At 40.5% G+C, this 21,311-nt stretch overlaps 1 protein-coding gene across 2 annotated transcripts in view; it reads left to right on the plus strand.

Moving 5' to 3' along the window:
- Positions 1-17,011, plus strand: part of LOC139350050 (1-phosphatidylinositol 4,5-bisphosphate phosphodiesterase delta-3-A-like) — a 41,872-nt gene extending 24,861 nt beyond the window's left edge. Inside the window, exons 4-16 of one of the 2 annotated variants that reach the window (XM_070991142.1) lie at positions 8,346-8,574; positions 8,981-9,110; positions 9,308-9,533; positions 9,833-10,034; positions 10,881-11,025; positions 11,331-11,483; positions 12,773-12,916; positions 13,111-13,267; positions 13,486-13,602; positions 13,816-13,994; positions 15,521-15,656; positions 16,454-16,603; positions 16,687-17,011. In XM_070991142.1, coding sequence (XP_070847243.1) covers positions 8,346-8,574; positions 8,981-9,110; positions 9,308-9,533; positions 9,833-10,034; positions 10,881-11,025; positions 11,331-11,483; positions 12,773-12,916; positions 13,111-13,267; positions 13,486-13,602; positions 13,816-13,994; positions 15,521-15,656; positions 16,454-16,603; positions 16,687-16,850 — 2,132 coding nt within the window. In that variant the 3' untranslated portion in view covers positions 16,851-17,011. The remainder of the gene's footprint in view (positions 1-8,345; positions 8,575-8,980; positions 9,111-9,307; positions 9,534-9,832; positions 10,035-10,880; positions 11,026-11,330; positions 11,484-12,772; positions 12,917-13,110; positions 13,268-13,485; positions 13,603-13,815; positions 13,995-15,520; positions 15,657-16,453; positions 16,604-16,686) is intronic. The other variant, XM_070991143.1, reaches the window with a different exon arrangement.
- Positions 17,012-21,311: the final 4,300 nt, after the last annotated feature.

Genomic DNA, 21,311 nt, shown 5'->3' on the forward strand with positions numbered 1-21,311 from the left:
GTGGAGGGAGTCATCTTGTCCTGGGAGGGAAGAGGTGGTTGTATCCTGGGTCTGAGTTGGGCTGTTGAGGGTGTGGGTGTTCCTTCTGTTAATGTCTTTGAGACCTATGGGTATGGTGGTGGCGAGTTTGTGTATCCTGATTTTTTCCATTCTTTTGTGTTGTGCTGTGGTCCAGTGGTGATGAGATTCTAATCCTGTTATGATAAGGTTGTCTGGTGGGTGGGTCCTGAAGTGTGTTACAGGAGCTATTGTGATTTTACCTGTTCCGATATTGTAGAGGTGTTGGCTGGTGTCTGGTGAGGAGGGGGTGTTTGGTCTCGCCGATATATTGTTTATTGCAGGTATGCAGGTGATAAGATAGACTATATTACTGGAGGTGAGGGAGAGTGAGCTATGGATAGAGTGAGCTGTTTTGCTGTATTGGTTAATGACGAATTTCCTGTTCTTGTAATATTTCTTGTATATAGGAGGTCCCTCAGATTTGTTTCTTCTGTGGGCTGCGATGATCCTTTGGTTATGGAGGGGAGGGTGCAGGGGTTGGATCCTGGTGAAGTTGTTCTTGATGCTGTGTAAGAGGGGGGTACATTTCAAACCTGGGAACACTCTCAGACAAAGGCTGTTGCACCCCAAAGACCGGACACCTCATACTCAGAAGAACAATCTGGTGTATGCAGTCCAGTGTAGTGAGGAATGCACAGACTTACAGGTGCTGGTCATAAAATTAGAATATCATGGCAAAGTTGATTTTTTTCAGTAATTCCATTCAAAAAGTGAAACTTGTATAATGTATACATTCATTTCACACAGACCGACATATTTCAAGTATTTACTTCTTTTAATATTGATGATTATACCTGACAACTACTGAAAACCCCCAATTGAGTATCTCAGAAAATTAGAATATTGTGGAAAAGGTCAATACTGAAGATATCTGGTGCCACACTCTAATCAGCTAATTAATTCAAAACACCTGCAAAGGCCTTTAAATGGTCTCTCAGTCTAGTTCTGTAAGCTACACAATCATGGGGAAGACTGCTGACCTGACAGTTGTCCAAAAGACGATCATTGACACCTTGCACAAGGAGGGCAAGTCCCAAAAGGTCATTGCTAAAGAGGCTGGATGTTCACAGAGCTGTGTCCAAGCACATTAGTAGAAAGGCAAAGGGAAGGAAAAGATGTGGTAGAAAAAAGTGTACAAGCAATAGGGGTAACCGCACCCTGGAGAGGATAGTGAGACAAAACCCATTCAAAACTGCGGGGGAGATTCACAAAGAGTGGACAGCAGCTGGAGTCAGTGCTTCAAGAACCACCACTCACAGACGTATGCAAGACATGGCTTTCAGCTGTCGCATTCCTTGTGTCAAGCTACTCTTGAACAAGAGACAGCGTCTCACCTGGGCTAAAGACAAAAAGGACTGGACTGCTGCTGAGTGGTCCAAAGTCATGTTCTCGGATGAAAGTAAATTTTGCATGTCCTTTGGTAATCAAGGTCCCAGAGTCTGGAGGAAGAGAGGAGAGGCACAGAATCCACGTTGCCTGAGGTCGAGTGTCAAGTTGCCACAGTCAGTGATGGTTTGGGGTGCCATGTCATCTGCTGGTGTTGGTCCACTGTGTTTCCTTAGGTCCAAGGTCAATGCAGCTGTCTATCAGGAAGTTTTGGAGCACTTCATTCTTCCTGCTGCTGACCAACTTTATGGAGATGCAGATTTCATTTTTCAACAGGACTTGGCACCTGCTCACAGTGCCAAAGCTACCAGTACCTGGTTTAAGGACCATGGTATCCCTGTTCTTGATTGGCCAGCAAACTCCCCTGACCTTAACCCCATAGAAAATCTATGGGGTATTGTGAAGAGGAAGATGCGAGATGCCAGACTCAACAACGCAGAAGAGCTGAAGGCCACCATCAAAGCAACCTGGGCTCTCATAACACCTGAGCAGTGCCACAGCCTGATCAACTCCATGCCATGCCGCATTGCTGCAGTAATTCAGGCAAAAGGAGCCCCAACTAAGTATTGAGTGCTGTACATGCTCATACTTTTCATGTTTATACTTTTCAGTTGGACAACATTTTTAGAAATCCTTTTTTTGTATCAGTCTGAAGTGATATTCTAGTTTTCTGACATACTGAAATTTGGATTTTCATTAGTTGTTAGTTTAAAATCATCAAAATTAAAGAACTAAACATTTGAAATATATCAGTCTGTGTGTAATGAATGAATATAATATACAAGTTTCACTTTTTGAATGGAATTACTGAAATAAATCAACTTTTCCATGATATTCTAATTTCATGACCAGCACCTGTATATATCGGGGAAACAAAACAGCCACTGAGCAGATGCATGGCACAACACAGAAGAGCTAACTCTTCAGGTCTAGACTCAGCTGTTTACCTGCATCTCAAGGAGGAAGCACACTCCTTTGAGGATAAAAATGTGCATATTCTGGACAGAGAAGACAGATGATGAAAGAGGAGTGAGAGAAGCCATCCATGTCAAGGTTGAAAAACCATCTCTGAACAGAGGGGGAGGTCTGAGACACCACCTATCTCCCACATACAATGCTGTCCTTTCATCTCTTCCAAAGAGATTCAAAAACTTAGCCTCTGAAAATAAACAACAAAGCCATTCACACATGGCTCAAGGAGCCTCCTAATGACAAGAATGGGACACTAACGAGGGGGATCGTTTGCCTCACAATAGAGTGATACCATCCTTGGTTTTGGGGATTGGCCTCACTCAGAGGATAAATACTTGAACCTAACAGCATTTCATTGGACTAGAGCTGTCCTATCTAGTCCGGTGCGCATGAACTGATGAAGCCTGCTCGGATGAGAGGCGAAACGTCTTCGAAGACAAACTGACAAAGTCCAGTTGCGATCGATTGAATGCCCTGAAGCTTACAATGACCTGGATGAATGAGAATATTCACAGGCAAGAGGGGGGTGGTTCTGTGGGAGAAGGTGGAGATGAGGGGGATGAGCGTTGCTGCAGGAGGTTTCTGAATGTCCGGTGGGGTATAGGGATGCTCTTCCAGGCCTGGGGGGTATGGATGTAGACCCTGGTTTGGGTAGAGGGTGGGGGCAGTTGGGGAGGTAAGGGATGCTTGGGAGGGGATCCGTGCCAGTCCAGTAGGGGTTGGTGTGTTGATTCCTGTGCGGTGAGTTGGATCTGTGGGTATGGAGACTGTGGTGTAGTGTGTGGAGTAGGAGCTAAGGAGGCCAAAGTTGTGTTTTTTATGGTGCGGAGGAAGCGTTTACTGTGTCCTCTAAGTCTGAGGCTATTGAAAAGTGTGCGTGTTGCCATGAGAAAATCCGCTGAAATGGATGAAATTCTATAGAAGCGTATGAGTTGTGAATTAATTATGTATGTTTTGGATGATAGCTGTGTTTATGGAGGAGTGCTTGGGTGTCTGTAGTCTTAAAATGTATCTTGGTGAGCATTCTTTTCTGTGTGGAGTTGACTGGATGGAAAAAGACTGTAGTGTCCAAGAAGTTAACCTGATGTGGACTTCACAGGGAACCGTCCATGTTAATGGATCTTTATGGATTTTGGGGAGTAAGTAAAACTGTCGTGGTCGTGGGTTGTTGGATCCAGATAAGTGATTTCTCTGTTTGTTGTGTCCTGAATGCTGTGTTCCAGTTTCTGTAGTATTTGGTGTCGGAGAGTTGGCGGTTAGCTTCCAGTATGTTTTGTTGTTTATCCAAGATAACTATTTGGGAACCTTTGTCTGCTGGTTTTATTACTATGTTGGGGTTATGGATGAGTTGGGTGAGTGCTCGACGTTCTGCAGTTGATAGGTTGTCCAGCACATCTGTATGGATTGTGTGGGTCCTAAGGGATGCTTCCTCCAGTTGGATGATTTTCCTTATGTTCTTGTGGAGGTATGAGGTCTCTGGTTCCCGGGTCGATGTTCTGGTGAAAGGTATGGGTTGGTGATCTGGTTGGGGTCTGGTGTAGGGCGGTGTGGGTACTAAGGTTAGGTTCGGGTAGAAGGAAATGGATGTAAGTCTATGTAATGTCCCCTATGTAATGAAAAAGTGGAAGCTTGTCAGCCACACCCAGTAATTTATCCCACTAGTTTCAGATCAAATGTGTTTGCCATAACATGACTGGATGGTCGAGTGCAGTGGTTCCTAACTTCGTCATGTGGCCCTTCAAAATTAGAATAGGTACCTAATCCTCTAATCCCAGGTTGTTTGTCTAATTTTAAATAATGCATTGAAATTAAGAAGACAATCATGTTTCTTCCATAAAACCTTAATCTGCAAAGTAACAGCTAACTATAGTTGTCAAATAAATGTAGAATGACTGATCCCCTGATTTTGACCCTTGCCTGGCTTTTGATTAAAATTTCTAGGAACGTTTTTCCTTCTCTTGCTGCCTCTTTGTCATGTTTTTGGGTTCGAGTTTAATATGTGCCACAGCTTTTATATTCAGTGTCCTCTTCAGCAAGTGAAATGCATTCTCAATAGGATTTTAGTGAGGAGACTGACTTGGCCAGTCTAAAACTTTTCCCCCAATGAACTCCTTGGTTGCATTGGCAGTATGCTTTGGGTCGATGTCTTGCTGCTTCCTTATGAGTTCAGATGCATTTCTTTGTACATGTGTAGACTCTTGAGGTCAGATGCTGCTACCATTATGAGTTACATCATCATAAAAAGATGAGTGAGCCATTGTATTACCTCCACAATGGCACATGGCTGAGCTAGGGTGTGTAGATCCTTCCTTTCTCCACACTTTGAACTTTCCATTTCTTTGGTGAATGTTTATTCTGGTGTCACCTGTCCATAAAACTTTGTTCCAGAACTTTTCCGGGTCATTTCAGTACTTCTTTGCAAAGTCTAATCTGGCCTTCTGATGCTGCTAATGAGAGATTTGCAGAGTAATGAAGGTATGCAGAGTCTACACCTTGCAGTGTAGACTCTGTAATTCTTCTCTCCAAGTCTTCTGCAAATGGTAGACCGTGATACTTTCAGTCGTACCTTCTGGAAGTTGTTGGTGATGTTACTGACAGTTGTTTCAGGGTTTTGCTGTTGTTTTCTTTGGCCGACCTGTAGTCTGTTGCTAAGCACACATGTGGTTTCTTTCTTTTTCAATACTTTCCAAATTGTTGTATTTGCTGTTTCCAAATTTTTGTGCAGTGGTTCTTATTGAAATCTTCAGCTTCCTAATGACTTGTTCTTCTTCCATAGACACATCTCTAGTCTTCATGTCGGTCTGTTCTTTCTGACTATAAAATCAAGACTAAAACCTGCACATTACACATTGACAGCTTTACAAATTAAACATTACAAATTGTAAGACAAACATGCATGGAAATAGCAGAAAATAAAAGCTGACATCCTGATCTCCTGTGTTATATTCATCTTTTGATCTCAAATCTAGATGTCTTCAGTGTATCGTAAAAATAAAACTTTGCCTTGCTTATCCCATGTTTTGGAGGACCCCATATCAGTCAAAGGGGATGTTTTACTGCAGAACTTCTACTTTTGATACTTAAAGTACATTTTGTTGATAATACTTCTGCAATTTTATTTTAGTTTTATTGTATTAGTACTTTTGCTAAATTAACTTGAATGCTTGTTCCATGATTGGTTATGTGTATAATATGAGGCTTGTGGAGATGTTTTGTGTCTGATGGTCATCTATAACTGACATTTTGAAACTGTGGATTAAAAGTGCTTTGGAAGCAAAAACCAGCTTACAGATTCCACTGTTTTGCAATGATCACAGTGTACCGATACATCCTTAGGAACCACATTTGGTATATTTTAAGCAGAATTCCCTCTGCTGTCTGTCTGCCATGTCCACACAGTGCTGTGTGTAGTTTCTGCTTAAACCACAAGCAAACAGAGCTTGGCAAACACCAGCTGAACACCAGAGTTTTGGTCTGTTGTGATGTTTGATTTGGTTTATTCAAATCCATTAGGTAGACTGATTTGATTGTGAAAGTACACATATGGACTCAGTCACAGGGAAATGAACGTCAAGGTGTGCTTGATGAACAAACAGGTTGAAAATAACTCACAAACAGTTGTATTTGCTAGGGAAACACTCGTGGAAACGTTTCCTAGAGACAGCTCACCTCTCCACTAAGTTGTTTGTGTCTAAATTTGGTAGGAATTAGATTCAATGGTGCAGTGTTATTAGTTGCCAAGCCAGCATCAGCACTGTGTCTTTACACACTGTCCTGTAAATACATAATGAAAATAAGATGATATTTCAGAATTTTGCGCTACCCAGATCACAGGAAAACCAAACATGTTGTGAAGCCAGTTCTTGTCTCTTGTCCTTGCACAAACCTCATAGCCTGTAACCATGATTTCCAGGCAGCAGAAGAAGGTGTGTGTTTAAACTGTGTGGAAAATATTTTTTTTTGCTAGTGGACTGTTCAGGTCCTGAGCAGGTCAGAGGCCTGAGCAAGCTGTTGTGCACTGCCTTTGCTGACTCTATATACACATGGAGCAAATGGTATGAATAATATAGCTTATATTGTTTTTTTTTGTCATACTGCTAATGCTCACAGTTTATTTGAAATGGCTTGTACATAGAACTTCTGTCTGACAGATTTCTGTCAGTTTATCTTTTCAGTTTTATTTGTTTTTTTAACATAGTGTTTCCATGTCATATAAAGTGGAAATGTCCAGCACACATAACACAAAGGTATTAAGTTGTTAAATGTATATATGAATTATTTTTCAACACAAACTCGATGATGTGAAAAGTTATTTTGTGTACAATCAACGACTACATATGAAATAGAGCATTAATGGTTCATGTATCAGGGCTGACCATCATGGTGACCTGCCTGTGTCCTTTAAATCAGTCATTTGGGAACATTTCAGCTTCCCAGTCAGCGACAACAAGAGAGACAGTTGTGAACAAGACAAGAACAGTGTATCATGTTGCTCCACTGTTCTGCTATACATAAATGGTTGTTTGTTTTGAATGTGTAAATATAGCCTCCTGATGCACAAATTTTATTTATTTTGTATTTTAAATGTGATAGCATATGAGATGCTTTTCAGTTTAATAGCCTATGGTGACCTATTGCCTTTGGGAAAGTCTTCCTTATTTTTGTCATGAAAATAATGTGCCAGTGTTAAAGTGGGCAGAGTGTTTCTTCCATTTGTTTCAAAGAAATGTATCCTTCTGCTTTTGTTTTTTCCCCCTCTGTTCCAAACTGGTACCGAATCATGACTTCTGTGTACTGTTACACCTCTAATGTTACAGCATTACAGTCAATTTAACATGAAGTCATTCATTTTCTAACCTTTTTAGTCCAATTAATAAAAATCTTTTAAAAAATGTCAACACATTTGTAATTGTGGATTTTAGCTATGTATAGGCATACCTTTGATGTAGTTTAAACTTAGTTATTTTCTTTCAGAAAACTTCCCTTGTATGCATTAAAGGTACAATATGTATACATCTTTGTTAAAAACAACCCAAAATTAACTAATATGATCAATGTGAAGAAATTTTACATTACGTGAAAGATGTCTATATATTGTGTTGCAGAGATATCTATTGGAGTTAGCTTGCTAACCAGCTAGCCTTGGTCTGTCCTGTCTCATAATACCACTTTTTACCTCAAGAGGTGATAATCTGATTAATCAGCGGATTAATCTGATCCGTATGACATTGACATTGGAGATGTTGAATAATTTCTGTCAGATGTACCCATTTTTAAAAACTGACCAATTGTGTTGACACAGGTTTACCATGAATGAAAGTATACACTTTCTCCTTTGTATTTTAAATATTTTTATTGTTACACAACTAAGGTTTATGTATGATGATGAAAAATTAAAAATGAAAATTGGATTAAGTGTACAAACCGCTGTTATGTCAGTATAGCTGACATAACAGCTTAACTACTAAAACAACTAATATTGACACCAAGACCACCTGACAAGTCAGTTGTCAGAGAGATGGTGAGCATTTTCAGACAGTCTCTCCTAGAAGACATTCATGGTGTTGCACAGGGTGGGAACAGATGGGGATAAATTATATTTGGGTAAATGCTTTCATTTCAATTAATTTATAGTTTGTCTTTGCAAAGGTGGGTTCCAGAAGAACGACTTCTTCATTAGCATGTTTGTTGTGATCTCCTTTTCAAATGTCTGGTCCCAGTATTTTCAGTCCAAGTTCTCAAATATTTCCACTGTGGTAATAGATGTTAAAAATTGATACTAAATTATACCTCAAAAATACCTTGAAATAACAAGCACTCATGAGTTCCTCATGGAGTGAATGTCACATGGTAACAAGGTGGAAAATGAATTTGGAAATACTTGTGTTTTACTTGTTCTTTCTTCTGCTTCCCTGACACATCCACAGTCTCTGTCATGGAAGTGGAGTGCGTTCGTGAGGGTTGCCAGTCAGAGACGTTGAGACAGATGGTTGGCTTTGTACCTGAGGGCCGGTGTTTGACAGTGGTCTTCAAAGGGCCTCGCAAGAGCCTGGATCTCCTCTGCCAGAGCCAGGAGGAGGCTCAGCACTGGGCCCGTGGCATCCGAACACTGCAGGAGAGGGTGGACAACATGACCCAGAGGGAGAAACTTGACCAATATCCTATTCTGGTTCATTCAGAGTTGTAGAACTATTGAGACAGTGTATGGGGACATCATAAAGCCAAGAATAAAAGCACAAGAAACTTTCATATACAGTTTTTATTTGAAGCAGCATAAGCTCCCTGCAAGGACCCTTAAAAGTCAAAAAGAAGAGTACCAACAGTGTAACATATATCCAATGAAAACACATGTTGGTACTTTTGTCACTCTCCTCATTTTTGATTGAAGAAAATGTTCCAAAAAAAAAAACAAAAAAACAGAACACCAATAAAAAGTACGTAGAGGCAGAATTAATATAATTACATATTAGTTCTATGCTTCAAAACTCCATATTAGTCAAAGTGTAACACCACCAAAACTGCATTTCTGCTCTTGCTGCTTCCTTAACTATATTTGTGCTACTTGGATTCATGCTTACCTGAGTCGAGCTGATCAGAACCATGATGATAAGATGAGTTATGATGAAGTCCAGACACTGCTGCAGATGATCAACATTGACCTGAGTGACCAGTATGCCCGCAGCCTTTTCCAGGTAGTGGAACACACATGCATATTGGCCCCGTGCCCGAGATCTTAGTCAGTAATTAAAAAATTTCATTTGACTTGACTAATGACAGGCCTCTGTTAAGTGTGTGTCCCTTGTTACTGATAATTGAGACCAGCTTGAAAACAGATGTTAACACCTAAAGAAAAAATGATAATCTGTGTCTCACTCTGTGTCTCTGATAGAAATGTGACCAGTCAGCTGATGGTCGCCTGGACCATGGGGAGATTGAAATTTTCTGCAGGGAGTTGTTACGGAGACCAGAGCTGGATGCTGTGTTCATCCGCTACTCTGCAAATGGCTGTGTACTTTCCACTGTGGACCTGAGGGATTTTTTGAAGGACCAGGGGGAGGACGCTTCACTTATCCATGCCCAAAGCCTCATACTCACCTATGAACTTAATGAGTGGGGTGCGGTGCTAAGTAACAATATACTGTATTGCAAAGTGCCAACATTTATTGGGTGTGTGTTTAGCATAACAGCACTGATAAAATCACTGGATGTGACCTGCCCACCCCCAAATGGGAGATGGAGCATCCACCAGCATCCATCTCAGTAGTCAGTTAAGACCAAAATAAAGCTAAAAGGAGATTCAATATTGTACCTAAATATTAAGGAGTCAGGTTGCCAGAAAAACAGTTCTAAATGAAAGTCCGATGGATGTGTAAATAAGCTTATTATTTGTGTTTGTCCCTTTTGCCCAGTACAGCCCAGAAGAACCAGTTCATGACCCCAAATGGTTTCACCATGTATATGCTGTCTAAGGAGAACTGTGTATTTAACCCGGGACATACCAGGGTTTACCAAGACATGACACACCCACTGGCACACTATTTCATCTCCTCCTCCCACAACACCTACCTCACTAAGGACCAACTGACTGGGGACAGCAGCACAGAGCCATACATTCGGTGAGAATCAATGAAACTGCATATATACTTGCATATATGTGCTTTATAACATTTTCTGAATGACGTGTCAATGTTTTGCAATTTGCTATGTAGTTAGTTAGCTAGCCTAGGTAAAACCAATTAAAAGCAGCTAAAATAAATTAAATTGCTGAGTGCCATTAAAGGGTTTGCTTGCCATCATTGAAATCCATACAGTATGACAAGACTGAATACATAAAAATCCTGTCTGTTCTAATAGTGGCTGAGAAGTTCTTTCATTCTTTCTTTAGCTCGAGGCTCAATTTCTTGTCACGGTAGAACACCTGGGTATAGCCAGGAGGGAGAGTGCTCAAGACTGCATCTCTGCTCTTTGCAGATGATGTGATTCTGTTGGTATGATCAACCCATGACATACAGTGTGCAATGAGAAAGTTTGCAGCTGAGTGTGAGGTAGCTGGGATGAGGCTTAGCACCTCACCCAAGTTGGGAGTGAGTTGCTGCCCCAGTGCAAGATAGACAGGCAGATCAGTGTAGCATAAGTATTAATGCAATTATACTGCATTATTTACCGCTTAATCTGAACAAGGTGATGAGGACCAAACAAACAAACAAACCATTAGCTTTGGTCACTGTGAGGCTAGAATGTCTCATTTGAGGAAGATGTGTGGTTCAGGCTGCAGACTTCATGTCTTTCAAGACATGTAGGCCATGGACAGAAACACAGCTAGTCTCTGTATACTGTTGCAGTCTACGACTCACCAACAGAAAGTGATAAAGGGTGCAAATTAGTTACAAGCTCTTAAATTACACCTTCACTTACTGAGCCACCTCTGTTTTAGAGATTCCTAATGATGATTTCTCTCTTAGAGCCCTAAATCATGGCTGCCGCTGTGTGGAGCTAGACTGTTGGGATGGAGATAAAGGAGAGCCAGTCATCTACCATGGACACACACTCACCTCAAAAGTGCCCTTCGTTGAAGTCATTGAGACTATCAATAATTATGCTTTTAAAGTGAGTACTTTACTAGAATCACAATCCTTTTACTTGCATTTGCAAAAAATACAAACATAGAATATTTTGTCTTGGTCGCATTTATGTAGACATACAGTACAGATCAGTAGTTTAGACATATGGTCTTTCTGAATAAATTTCTATTAATTTGTGTGGAAAATTGTGATATGCTTTTGAACTCTATATAGTGTGAGAGTTACATCTACATTGACAATTTTGCTCGTAGGCCAAAAGATGACTTTCCTTTCTCTCGTTGGAAAAAATCCTTTTCTCTGTGAATTTGCACTGTTGTCCCTCTCACCCAGGCATCTCCTTACCCTCTGATCCTGTCTCTGGAGAACCACTGCTCTGTGGAGCAGCAGACAGTAATGGCTCGACATCTGCAATCCATCCTGGGAGACAAGCTGCTCACTAAGCCCCTCAGTGATCGAGATCCTCACATCCTACCTTCTCCAGAGGTGAGAGGACACTGTTCCATAACTGGATATAAGTTTATGCCTCATAATAACTGCCATATCGATTGAGATCTTTAGTTGGAGACATAGTTAATGTCTGCATGCACTAGAACCAGTGCCTGAGGGACTGAAAACTTGACACGATTAAATGATTTGTCCTGATAGATATTTGGAGTGTGCTTGCTACTTCTCAACAGAATGTGGATGTGGGTAAAAATAGCCATTGACTGGCTGTCGAGGATGTCTCTCTGACACACTTTATTATCCAAACTCAAAGAAATGGATTTCTGTTATGTATGTGAGGCCTTTGTAAACAGGTTCTCTGTCTTAATTACAACAGTTACTTTGTTAGGATTATATGTGAAACAGAGAGCACATGTCTTGTAATAGATGGGAAATCTGTGGCTATCTGATATTCTGTGTCCCACTTCTACATTTGCATATAATCATAAAATGTGCACATGCACTCATGATCTGTGCCCCAGTATTCACATTCCCCTGAGGCTCATTCACAATTGCATTGCCTTCTGGCCACTGTAGTGTCTGTGCCTGCAAATTACACTCATATGATTTCATATCATTGGCTTTTAGGATTTTATTCTTATGTACTGTTTTATTCTGATTTAACCACTTTCTATATTGTTAGCAGTCACGATAAAAGTAGAAGTAGTCAAAGGCAGTGGTGGAAGAAGAAAAAAAAGTGTTTTATTATTAAGTAAAAGCTGCAAGACCACAATTTCAAATATATGTAGCTGCTTGTGGTGGAGCTACAGTTGTAATTATAAATATTTTTTTGTAGACTGTAAACTGTTTTTTTTTAAGAGTAATGAATTATATGTATATATTACATAACAATTAATTATATTTATATATTACATTTACCCAAGTAACTACAGATGTAGTTGAACAAATAAATGTAATATAGTCAAAAGATTTCTCTTTGACCTGCAGTGAAGGAGTGTAAAGTAGCATGGTCAGGGTTTAGTAACTACTGGCAAAGCACAGTACTTGAGGGTTAGATTACTACTACTTACGTACAGGACTTGAGTAAATTTACTTGGTTACTTTCCATCCCTGAAAGGCTAGTGCTACTAGTGAGTGAAATATTTGAATGATGTTAGTAGTGGTAGCAGTAGCAATATTACTGTAGTGATAGTGGCAGCAAAGCAGCAGTGATGGTGACTGCAGTAGTAACTCTAGTTGTATTGTCAGCATGATAAAATAGTTGAACTATTTGTATCGTTAACAAGTTGTTAATACATACAGTGTGTAATGTGTTGGCTGTGTTGCAGGATCTTAAGCTTAAAATCCTGATCAAAGGAAAGAAGGATCGAGTGGTGGAGGAGTGCTTGTCCAGCTCTTCAGAGTTCAGCTCCTCAGACGAGGAGGCCAGCCGCACCGAAGGCAAACCCAGGAGTAAGAAAGAGGATAAGAAAGTGGGTACAACACTACCAGCTCATCTTTATTCTACCAATAGTAGCTCTCACCAGTTTGGGGGGTAGGGGAGATTGGTATATTCAATGTAGATTATTGCCTGTGGAAACACTAAATGCTGAAAATGTGATGAGGATAAGTGACCAATGTGTTTACCAGGTGGGCTGGTTAACAGCTTCTGTGTGTGTCATCTCAGGTGCCAGGTGTGTCTAAGCTGAGTCCAGAGCTGTCAGAGCTAGTGGTGTACACCCAAAGTGTCCCCTTTAAAAGCTTTGAACAAGCAGCCAAAAACCCAGCAACTGACATGTCCTCTTTCTCTGAAAGTGAAGCGCTCAGGCACATTAAGGACTCAGGTATGACTAAACTTACTTTCTGAAACTAGAATAGGTTCATGTGCTGCCTAGAATTGAAAAAAAAATGCAAATGGGATAATGGAAATCCAAAAAATTAAAATTAACATTTAAGTGGATACACAGTACCGATTGATTCTACATTATCCAGGCAGCGTAAAGGCCAAAGCAAAATGAGTCTCTTCAGGGAAATATTGGACTAATCAGACTTTTCCTTCCAGGGATGCATTTTGTGCGTCACAACAGCCACCAACTCAGCAGGATCTACCCATCAGGACAGCGCCTCCAGTCCTCCAACTACAACCCTCAGGAGATGTGGAACGGAGGCTGTCAAATTGGTGAAAGCTTACTTTTCTGTTATTATTCACAAGAGAAGCAGACAGACTAATCGAGAGTTGTTACTTTGGCACAAGTTCTTACCTTTTGCTCTTTGGTCTAATTGTGTTCCACCTATATGCCAACATCCCCACCCCTCAAGGTGGTACTATCAAAAAACATTGTATTAGACATAAATGTATGCTGCTAACATAGTTGTGTTCTGTTTTCTCCAGTTGCATTGAATTTCCAGACACCTGGTGAGCAGATGGACCTAAACCATGGCAGGTTCCTGCAGAATGGTCAGTGTGGGTACATCCTGAAGCCTCCTTTCATGTGCCAACGTGACATCTCCTTCAACCCAGAGAATGTTGGTGGAGGTCCTGGCCACAGACCTGTCCTGCTCACCGTTCGGGTAAGATGGCCCTAAATGTAAAGGAAGTAGCTAAACAGGTGAAACTGCAGGTTCCCACAATATTTTCCCATTGATTGGAAAGAGATTGACAGGCGGATCGGTGCAGCGGCTGCAGTAATGTGGTCGCTGTACCGGTCTGTCGTGGTGAAGAAGGAGCTGAGCCGAAAGGTGAAGCTCTCGATTTACCGGTCAATCTACGTTCCTACCCTCACCTATGGTCATGAACTTTGGGTCATGACCGAAAGAACGAGGTCCCGGAATGCGGCTGAAATGAGTTTCCTCCGCAAGGTGGCCGGGCGCTCCCTTAGAGATAGGGTGAGGAGCTCTGTCACCCGGGAGGAGCTCAGAGTAGAGTCGCTGCTCCTCCGCATCGAGAGGAGTCAGCTGAGGTGGCTCGGGCATCTCTATCGGATGCCCCCTGGACGCCTCCCTAGGGAGGTGTTCCAGGCATGTCCCACCGGGAGGAGGCCCCGGGGAAGACCCAGGACACGCTGGGGTGACTCGGCTGGCCTGGGAACGCCTCGGGATCCCCCCGGAAGAGCTGGAGGAAGTGTCCAGGGAGAGGGAAGTCTGGGCGTCCCTGTTCAGACTGCTCCCCCCGCAACCCGGCCCCGGATAAGCAGAAGAGAATGGATGGATGGATGGATGATTGGAAAGATAATGATAATGAGAACTGCAGTAGAATTTTGGTGACTCGAAGTTTCTTATTGGACTGGTTCTAGGCACTTGCAATTAGTGTTGGGAGTAAGTCATTATAAAATAATGCATTATTGTAATTCTACTTCTTTTGGAGGTAATAGGAAATGTAACTAATTAGTTTTTCCAATTAAATGACACAGTTACTATTACTGAAATTCAAATGGGCTAGTTACTCTTTCCTTTCATCTTGCATGAATTTAATAATGTTGGTAGACACATACCTTCTATTGCAGTTTATAATCCAGATCTAATGTCTCCCGACCTTCTGGTGGCCCAAGACAGTGCAGGCAATGTGAGCTCGCCTGTCACTGTAGTGATTGTAATGTTTCTTATACAAAATAAAGAAACCTACTGTCTAACCAAAATAATACCAAAATAACCAAAATTAAATAAGAAAAAGTGTAGTTTACTGGTAGGAACACTAGTTGTTGCTTCCCTCTGGTGGTCAGGAGTATTAATAACTATCACCACAGTGGTAATGGATACATGGATAGATAAAATTTGGCAGCTGTATTATCTCACACTGCCACAGCAACACTTAAATAACATATCTATGTGTACATTAATAAGAGAATTGAAGCAGATATTTAAAAGTAAAAGTTTCCCAAGTAATTAATTGCTTTTATATGGAGTAATTCAATTACTTTTGAGAGATATTACTATGAACTGTAACTAATATCTCATTTTCAATAACTTGCACAACACTGATTGTAATCCATCTCAAGGCACAAGAATATAGATGGATTACTGAAGGATTACTAAAGAACTGAAGGACAAGAGCTTGCTCCCTGTGTAATGATTAAACTTTGTTATTATTGTTATTCCAGGTTATCTCAGCTCAGCAGCTACCTAAACCAGAATGGGACAAGCCCAGCTCCATTGTGGATCCTCAGGTGTGGGTAGAGATACATGGTGTTCCCATAGACAACAATAAGAAGAAAACTCATCATGTCGACAATAATGGTAAATACCTTCCTTACAGACAAAAGACCATTTGAAAATGAAATGGCTCTAGGAGCAGTATTTAGGGATTTCTGCATATCATATAGGATAGTCATACAGTTAATAATGTAGCTAATGAGCACCATGAGATGTGGTTGAAAGTGGACCCTGGTTGAAAAAGTCTAATGGTATGGACTGTAAACAACAACAAAAAAGCACAATGACAATGGCATCTTTGAAGTGTCTAAAAAATGTCAATGACATACAGTGGAACAATGATTCCAAATTATATTAAGGCTTAAAGTTCTACATAATTATGGACCTGGCCACTTTGAATGATAGATAGCAGCTAGCTTTCTTCAACCAGGCTTCATTTGGCCCACCTCACCTCCACCCCATTGTCTGTTTTGGATTAGCCAGGAGTTATGGGGTAGTGATAGTGAGAAATAACTGCTTGAAATAGCTAAAAATAATGGTTAAAAGGTTGAACCATCCAGCCTCTGCAGCTTCAGATGGTAGTAGTAGGAATCCAGACCAAAGTAACCGAAACACTGACAGTTCAGATTTATGAAAAAAAAAAAAATTGTAGTAATACCCACTTTATTATAATTAATTATGTTAACATCCAGTTTGAAATCAATTCAGGTTAACACAGAGAAGATGACGGGTGGTGTTGTTAAAGGGGTTCATCTAAACAGAGTGGTTGGGGTACATCTGACAAAAAAGGTTGAGGACATCCTACATGTAAAGTTCATTTAGTAAAATTGCACAGATTGGTGTGAATAAGTCTGTTAGTAACTGGTCTTTATGTGGTTCAGGCTTTAACCCGCGGTGGGACTGTACCTTTAATTTTACTGTCCATGTCCCTGACTTGGCTCTGGTTCGCTTCGTGGTGGAGGACCACGACTATACCTCCCGCAATGACTTCTTAGGACAATACACCCTGCCTTTCACAAGTCTCCGTACAGGTGCGTGCTGCGACAGTAGAATTTGAGTATTATAGGGGCCTTAGGAAAGATTTGATCTCCTGACCTTCTGTCCTTTATTTCAGCAGGTTATCGTCATGTCCGACTGCTTAAGATGGATGGCTCCAGCCTTTCACCCTCCTCAATCTTCATCCATGTTAAGGTCACCCCATGTCAGAGCAGTCCGTCAAAATCATCAGCTAAATCACCAGCCAGGTCACCTGCCAAGTCTTCAGCCAAGAAGCCCTAATCCACTCTCTACACCTTAGCAACATGAAGCATGTAAGCCACCATGGGAGGATCCCAGAACACATCTGCCTAAAAGATCTGGGCTGTAATTCAAAAAACTTAAAGGTTCTAACCTTTTTAACAATGCAAATGTTGCAGCTATCTCCTCAATCTTTCTATATTAAAAAAAAATAAATAAATAAATAAAAAATGGAGATACAATCGGGGGGTAAATACCATTAGCCAACCAAATGGCAGTTTGTTTGCTTTTGGTAGGTTTAACTCCTAGCCTCATTCCCTCCATCACAATTCTACCAGCCACTGTGACTGGTGGATACTTGAAGCCAGAACCGTCTCTTTAATGTCTCATTAAATGGAAGGCCGATTCTCAGAGTAGGAACCAGTCGGCAGGAATCTACATATTGTATATTGATCTATGAGACCAAGAGCAAGGTTTGGTGCTAGATGTTGTCTCTACATTTTGAACATATTATGACTAGCTAATCTCTCCAATGTGTTAAGTCTTCACCCTTCTGCAGGAAAGACTTTTTTAAACCAAGTAACTTATTTTATTATCAGTTTTATCTGAATAGTCTAGAAATGCCTGCTGGTATATGATTCAAACATTACTTGGATACGGTAGAAAGCCATACATCAGTGGAGACTTTAAACTATGTTGGTGAAGTTACTTTCAAAATATAATGTATTACTGGTTACTGTACTTAAATGTAATGAGTTATTTATCCTTTTTTTCTAGAGTAATATGTTGCTGACTATAATACTTTTGTGTTACTGCAACCAAAACCACAGTATGATTAGTGTTATATTTGGCTATATATTACGATTATGTTCTGGTTTGTAATAATAACACTACCTACTGTAGCCCCTGCATAACCTGGTCTCTGTGACAATGTTAGTTCATCTTGTGATTGGTTTTGACAGGAATTTGTCTTACAGGCTTTATCAGACACAGTATTATTGTGTCACACAACAGATGCACTCTCATTTTAATTTATGTAGTTGTCTGAACCAGCTCTGTGAAGGCTTGCATTTCAGCTCTGTGTCGTACACAAATGTGAGGTTGCACACACACACACACACACACACACACACACACACACACACACACACACACACACACACACACACACACACACACACACACACTTCTTTTGCACTAGGTTTGCTGAAAGCTGGAGACTTAGTGATGGCTCACATTTCCCATCATGCTGTGCTAGATTGAGTAGTTTGTTAAGTTTGCTGTTTTATATTCCAAAATACAAATGTTACTTTGTAACATCAGTGTTTATACAATAGTTTTTGTAATGTTTCTGTTCATAACAGGGTGGTTTATGTTGGTAATTGTCATTTTTGTGCTGGTTTATAGTTTTAACCATTAGGGAGGTGGCTTGCACATTTCTTGACATTAGCTATATTTCATAGAAATCATTTGGGGTTCCCCATGTGGAATATAATCCAAGGAATGACATTGCTGAGAACTATTAAATGTATTTTCATCTAATATAGCCATTGTAACAATATTGCTGAAGACTTAATCGTAATATCTTATCACTAGTAGTTTATTACTGTAATGTGGTACCTTTGTAGTGCATCACCCCTAACACTCTTTCTTAATGGTATGTGAAGAAGACTTCATCTATCACTATGTTTACATGCAGTCAATATTCCGGTTTCTGAAACATTCGGCATAACCTGTTTACATGCGTGAGCAAACCGGGGTAATCAATTGGGATATCCCAATCAAAACAGCGACACACGGACGTGTCGACGCACGGAGAACATCATGACGCAATGCGCATCATTTCAGCTTCTTCTTCCTGTATCGAAAAACAACAACAACAACAGCAGCACGGCAGATAATGAACATCCTGGGGCTGATACTGACCCACCACCAGTACTTGACACTTTTCTGTCTCACTTTCTTCATTAATGGAAGGCGAGAACGTGAAGAAATAGGAAAGAGTCAGAGCTGTGCCATCCATATCCATGCTACCTGCACTCAAAAGACCAAGTTACCTTGCGAATAGAAAATGCGCAGAACACAAACTAATGTTCCTTTTGATGGGGATATTCCGATAGGCATGACCAAAAATTTGGGTTAGAAAAGGAGTAACCCAGGGGTCATATTTGGGTTTTTAAAAAGGGTTTCAAAAAAGCTATTGGTGTTTACATGGTCGTGTGCAACCGGGTTATTGCTGATATTCCGGTTATGAAAGGGTTACTTGACTGCATGTAAACGTAGTGTATGAAGTCATCATCTATAAACAAACAAGGTGCAAGAGCTACGTTAAAAGAACTACTGGTCGCTGTAATCATTCCTGCCGTCTCTACTGTCTGGCTGTGAAGCGATCCCTCCCTATGGTAACAGTAATGTGAGCTTCTGTACGTGATGGGACAAAATCCACAGTCACCATTCTTTGCAAAAATGCATTCTTAAGTTCAACTGAAGTTAATATGTGGCTTCAGGAGGCATCTGAAACAACCTCCCTCCATGACATTGTAAGTGGGTCCGGAGGATGTGTCCAATAATTTTTGTAACTTTTCTGAACAGTCAAACAGGCACTTCACCCAGCAACTGGCCAGGCGTGGGGAAGAGAGAAAGTATGAAGGGTCTGAACTTCTGTTTGAAGCTCTCTTTTTTTATTCTTCAGATAAGTATGTTGCATGACTTTTTGTAGAAACAAGTATCTGAAATTGTAAGCCAGTATCCCCTTTTGCCCTGCTTTGACAACAGGCTTGTCAACAGGCTTATCTTTGAGTGTGGCCTCTCAGAACAGTTATAAATACTTTTGCCTTCTTACAAACCGGTTTGTTCCAAGCATACCCTATAATAAGATTGCAGGTGTTTGGACTAAAAACAACACTGCATTAAAAAATGCAAAGGACTGTTGGGGGGGCATGTTGTTTCAGGCACTAATTAAATAATCAAATAAAATGTTAAATAGATGTTAGATAGATGAGTGGGAATTTGTATCAGATGCCAAAACATCACGCAGTGGTTTATATATAACACTTTGAGTCATGATTTTACAACTCTGGAAAGTTATCATGGTGACATTCACATTAAGTAATCTACCAACAATGTGCACTTAAACCGGCTGAACACTTATATATGCTTTTAGTACAGTATGTTGAGGCATTGAGGCATATTTATCAAGATAAATGTCTCTATTTGTATTCAGACAATCTATATTCATATTTTGCGTCTCTATGCTTATATTTAGGCTATATATCTTTATATTGAGAGCATTTACTATATTTACTGTTTGAAACCTTGTGGTATATCCCTGTAATTTCACTATATATAAACTGAATTCCTTGATTTGGCTGTAAATTACCTGCTGATGTAGCATATCAACATTTTCACAATTTCATTGGCTATATGCAGCACCAGTCTGCACAATCAGTTGCAACTGGTTTAATTTTTACATGACAAGGCACTGCCATTCAACGCAGACTCTCCTTGATTATTGCTAGCTGTGGGCATGACATGAAAAATCCAACTGGTGAAGTGAGATGCTTTCCAAACTTAAATGTAGCATTTGTATCAATAGATGGGTGGATCAGGTAACACCGGCACCTCAAGGGCGGGCCGTTTGAATCTTCTCATGTCAGACAATGGGATGGGAAGGATCTGTTCACAGCCAGTGTAAGAAGGAAGAGGAATAATTAAATAACCAACAACTCTAAAAACATGCATAAGATGTGCATATACTGTATTAGATAAATGCTAAAATATTCTGATACTCTAACTGCCACATTTAAGATTTTTGTGGAGCTTTTGACTGCATCATGCTCAGTGCATTTGTATACAACCAGGTTAAGCAGGTAACAAAGAAAACGTTTTAGTGGAAAACTCTGAATACATGCAGAAGGTCAGCAAGTTAGATTTCCCCTTAGCCTGACCTGATTTTGGAACCATTGCTTACATTTGGTGTATGTATCTGTGTTAAAGCAGTCAGACACAGACAGACAGATGTGGTGGTAGTTTGTGACTTTAAGAAAAAGTCCAGTGTTCAGCAATGGTAACTAGTTTGACTTCTGGCTGCATAAAGTTAGTTTCAGTTGGATTTCTGGATGGAATTCTTAAAAACACAAGGATGCATCACTGTGTCCTTTCATCCAGCCACTTCTACTTTACCTGTCAGTAAAACGCTTTTAGAATTAGAAACACAATGACCTGTATACATGACAAGGAAATCATCATTCACCAGGCCACATTTTTCTAATCCCCTACCCCAGTTACAGTAACCTGATTTTTCCAGTCTTTTTCAAATGACCACATCCTGCTACAGCTCTCAGTGTAAATCTGATTCTGCTTGGTTCAAATGTGACAACTTCCCCAGTACTGCATAGTAAAAGCCATGTGGAAAGAATTTTTTTTCTATATGTTACTGTAGATGGGCGGCACAGTGGTGCAGCAGGTAGTGCGTGTGCCTCACAGCAAGAAGGTCGCCGGCTC

Source organism: Chaetodon trifascialis, chromosome 21, assembly GCF_039877785.1.
Source record: "Chaetodon trifascialis isolate fChaTrf1 chromosome 21, fChaTrf1.hap1, whole genome shotgun sequence".
NCBI lineage: Eukaryota > Metazoa > Chordata > Actinopteri > Chaetodontiformes > Chaetodontidae > Chaetodon > Chaetodon trifascialis.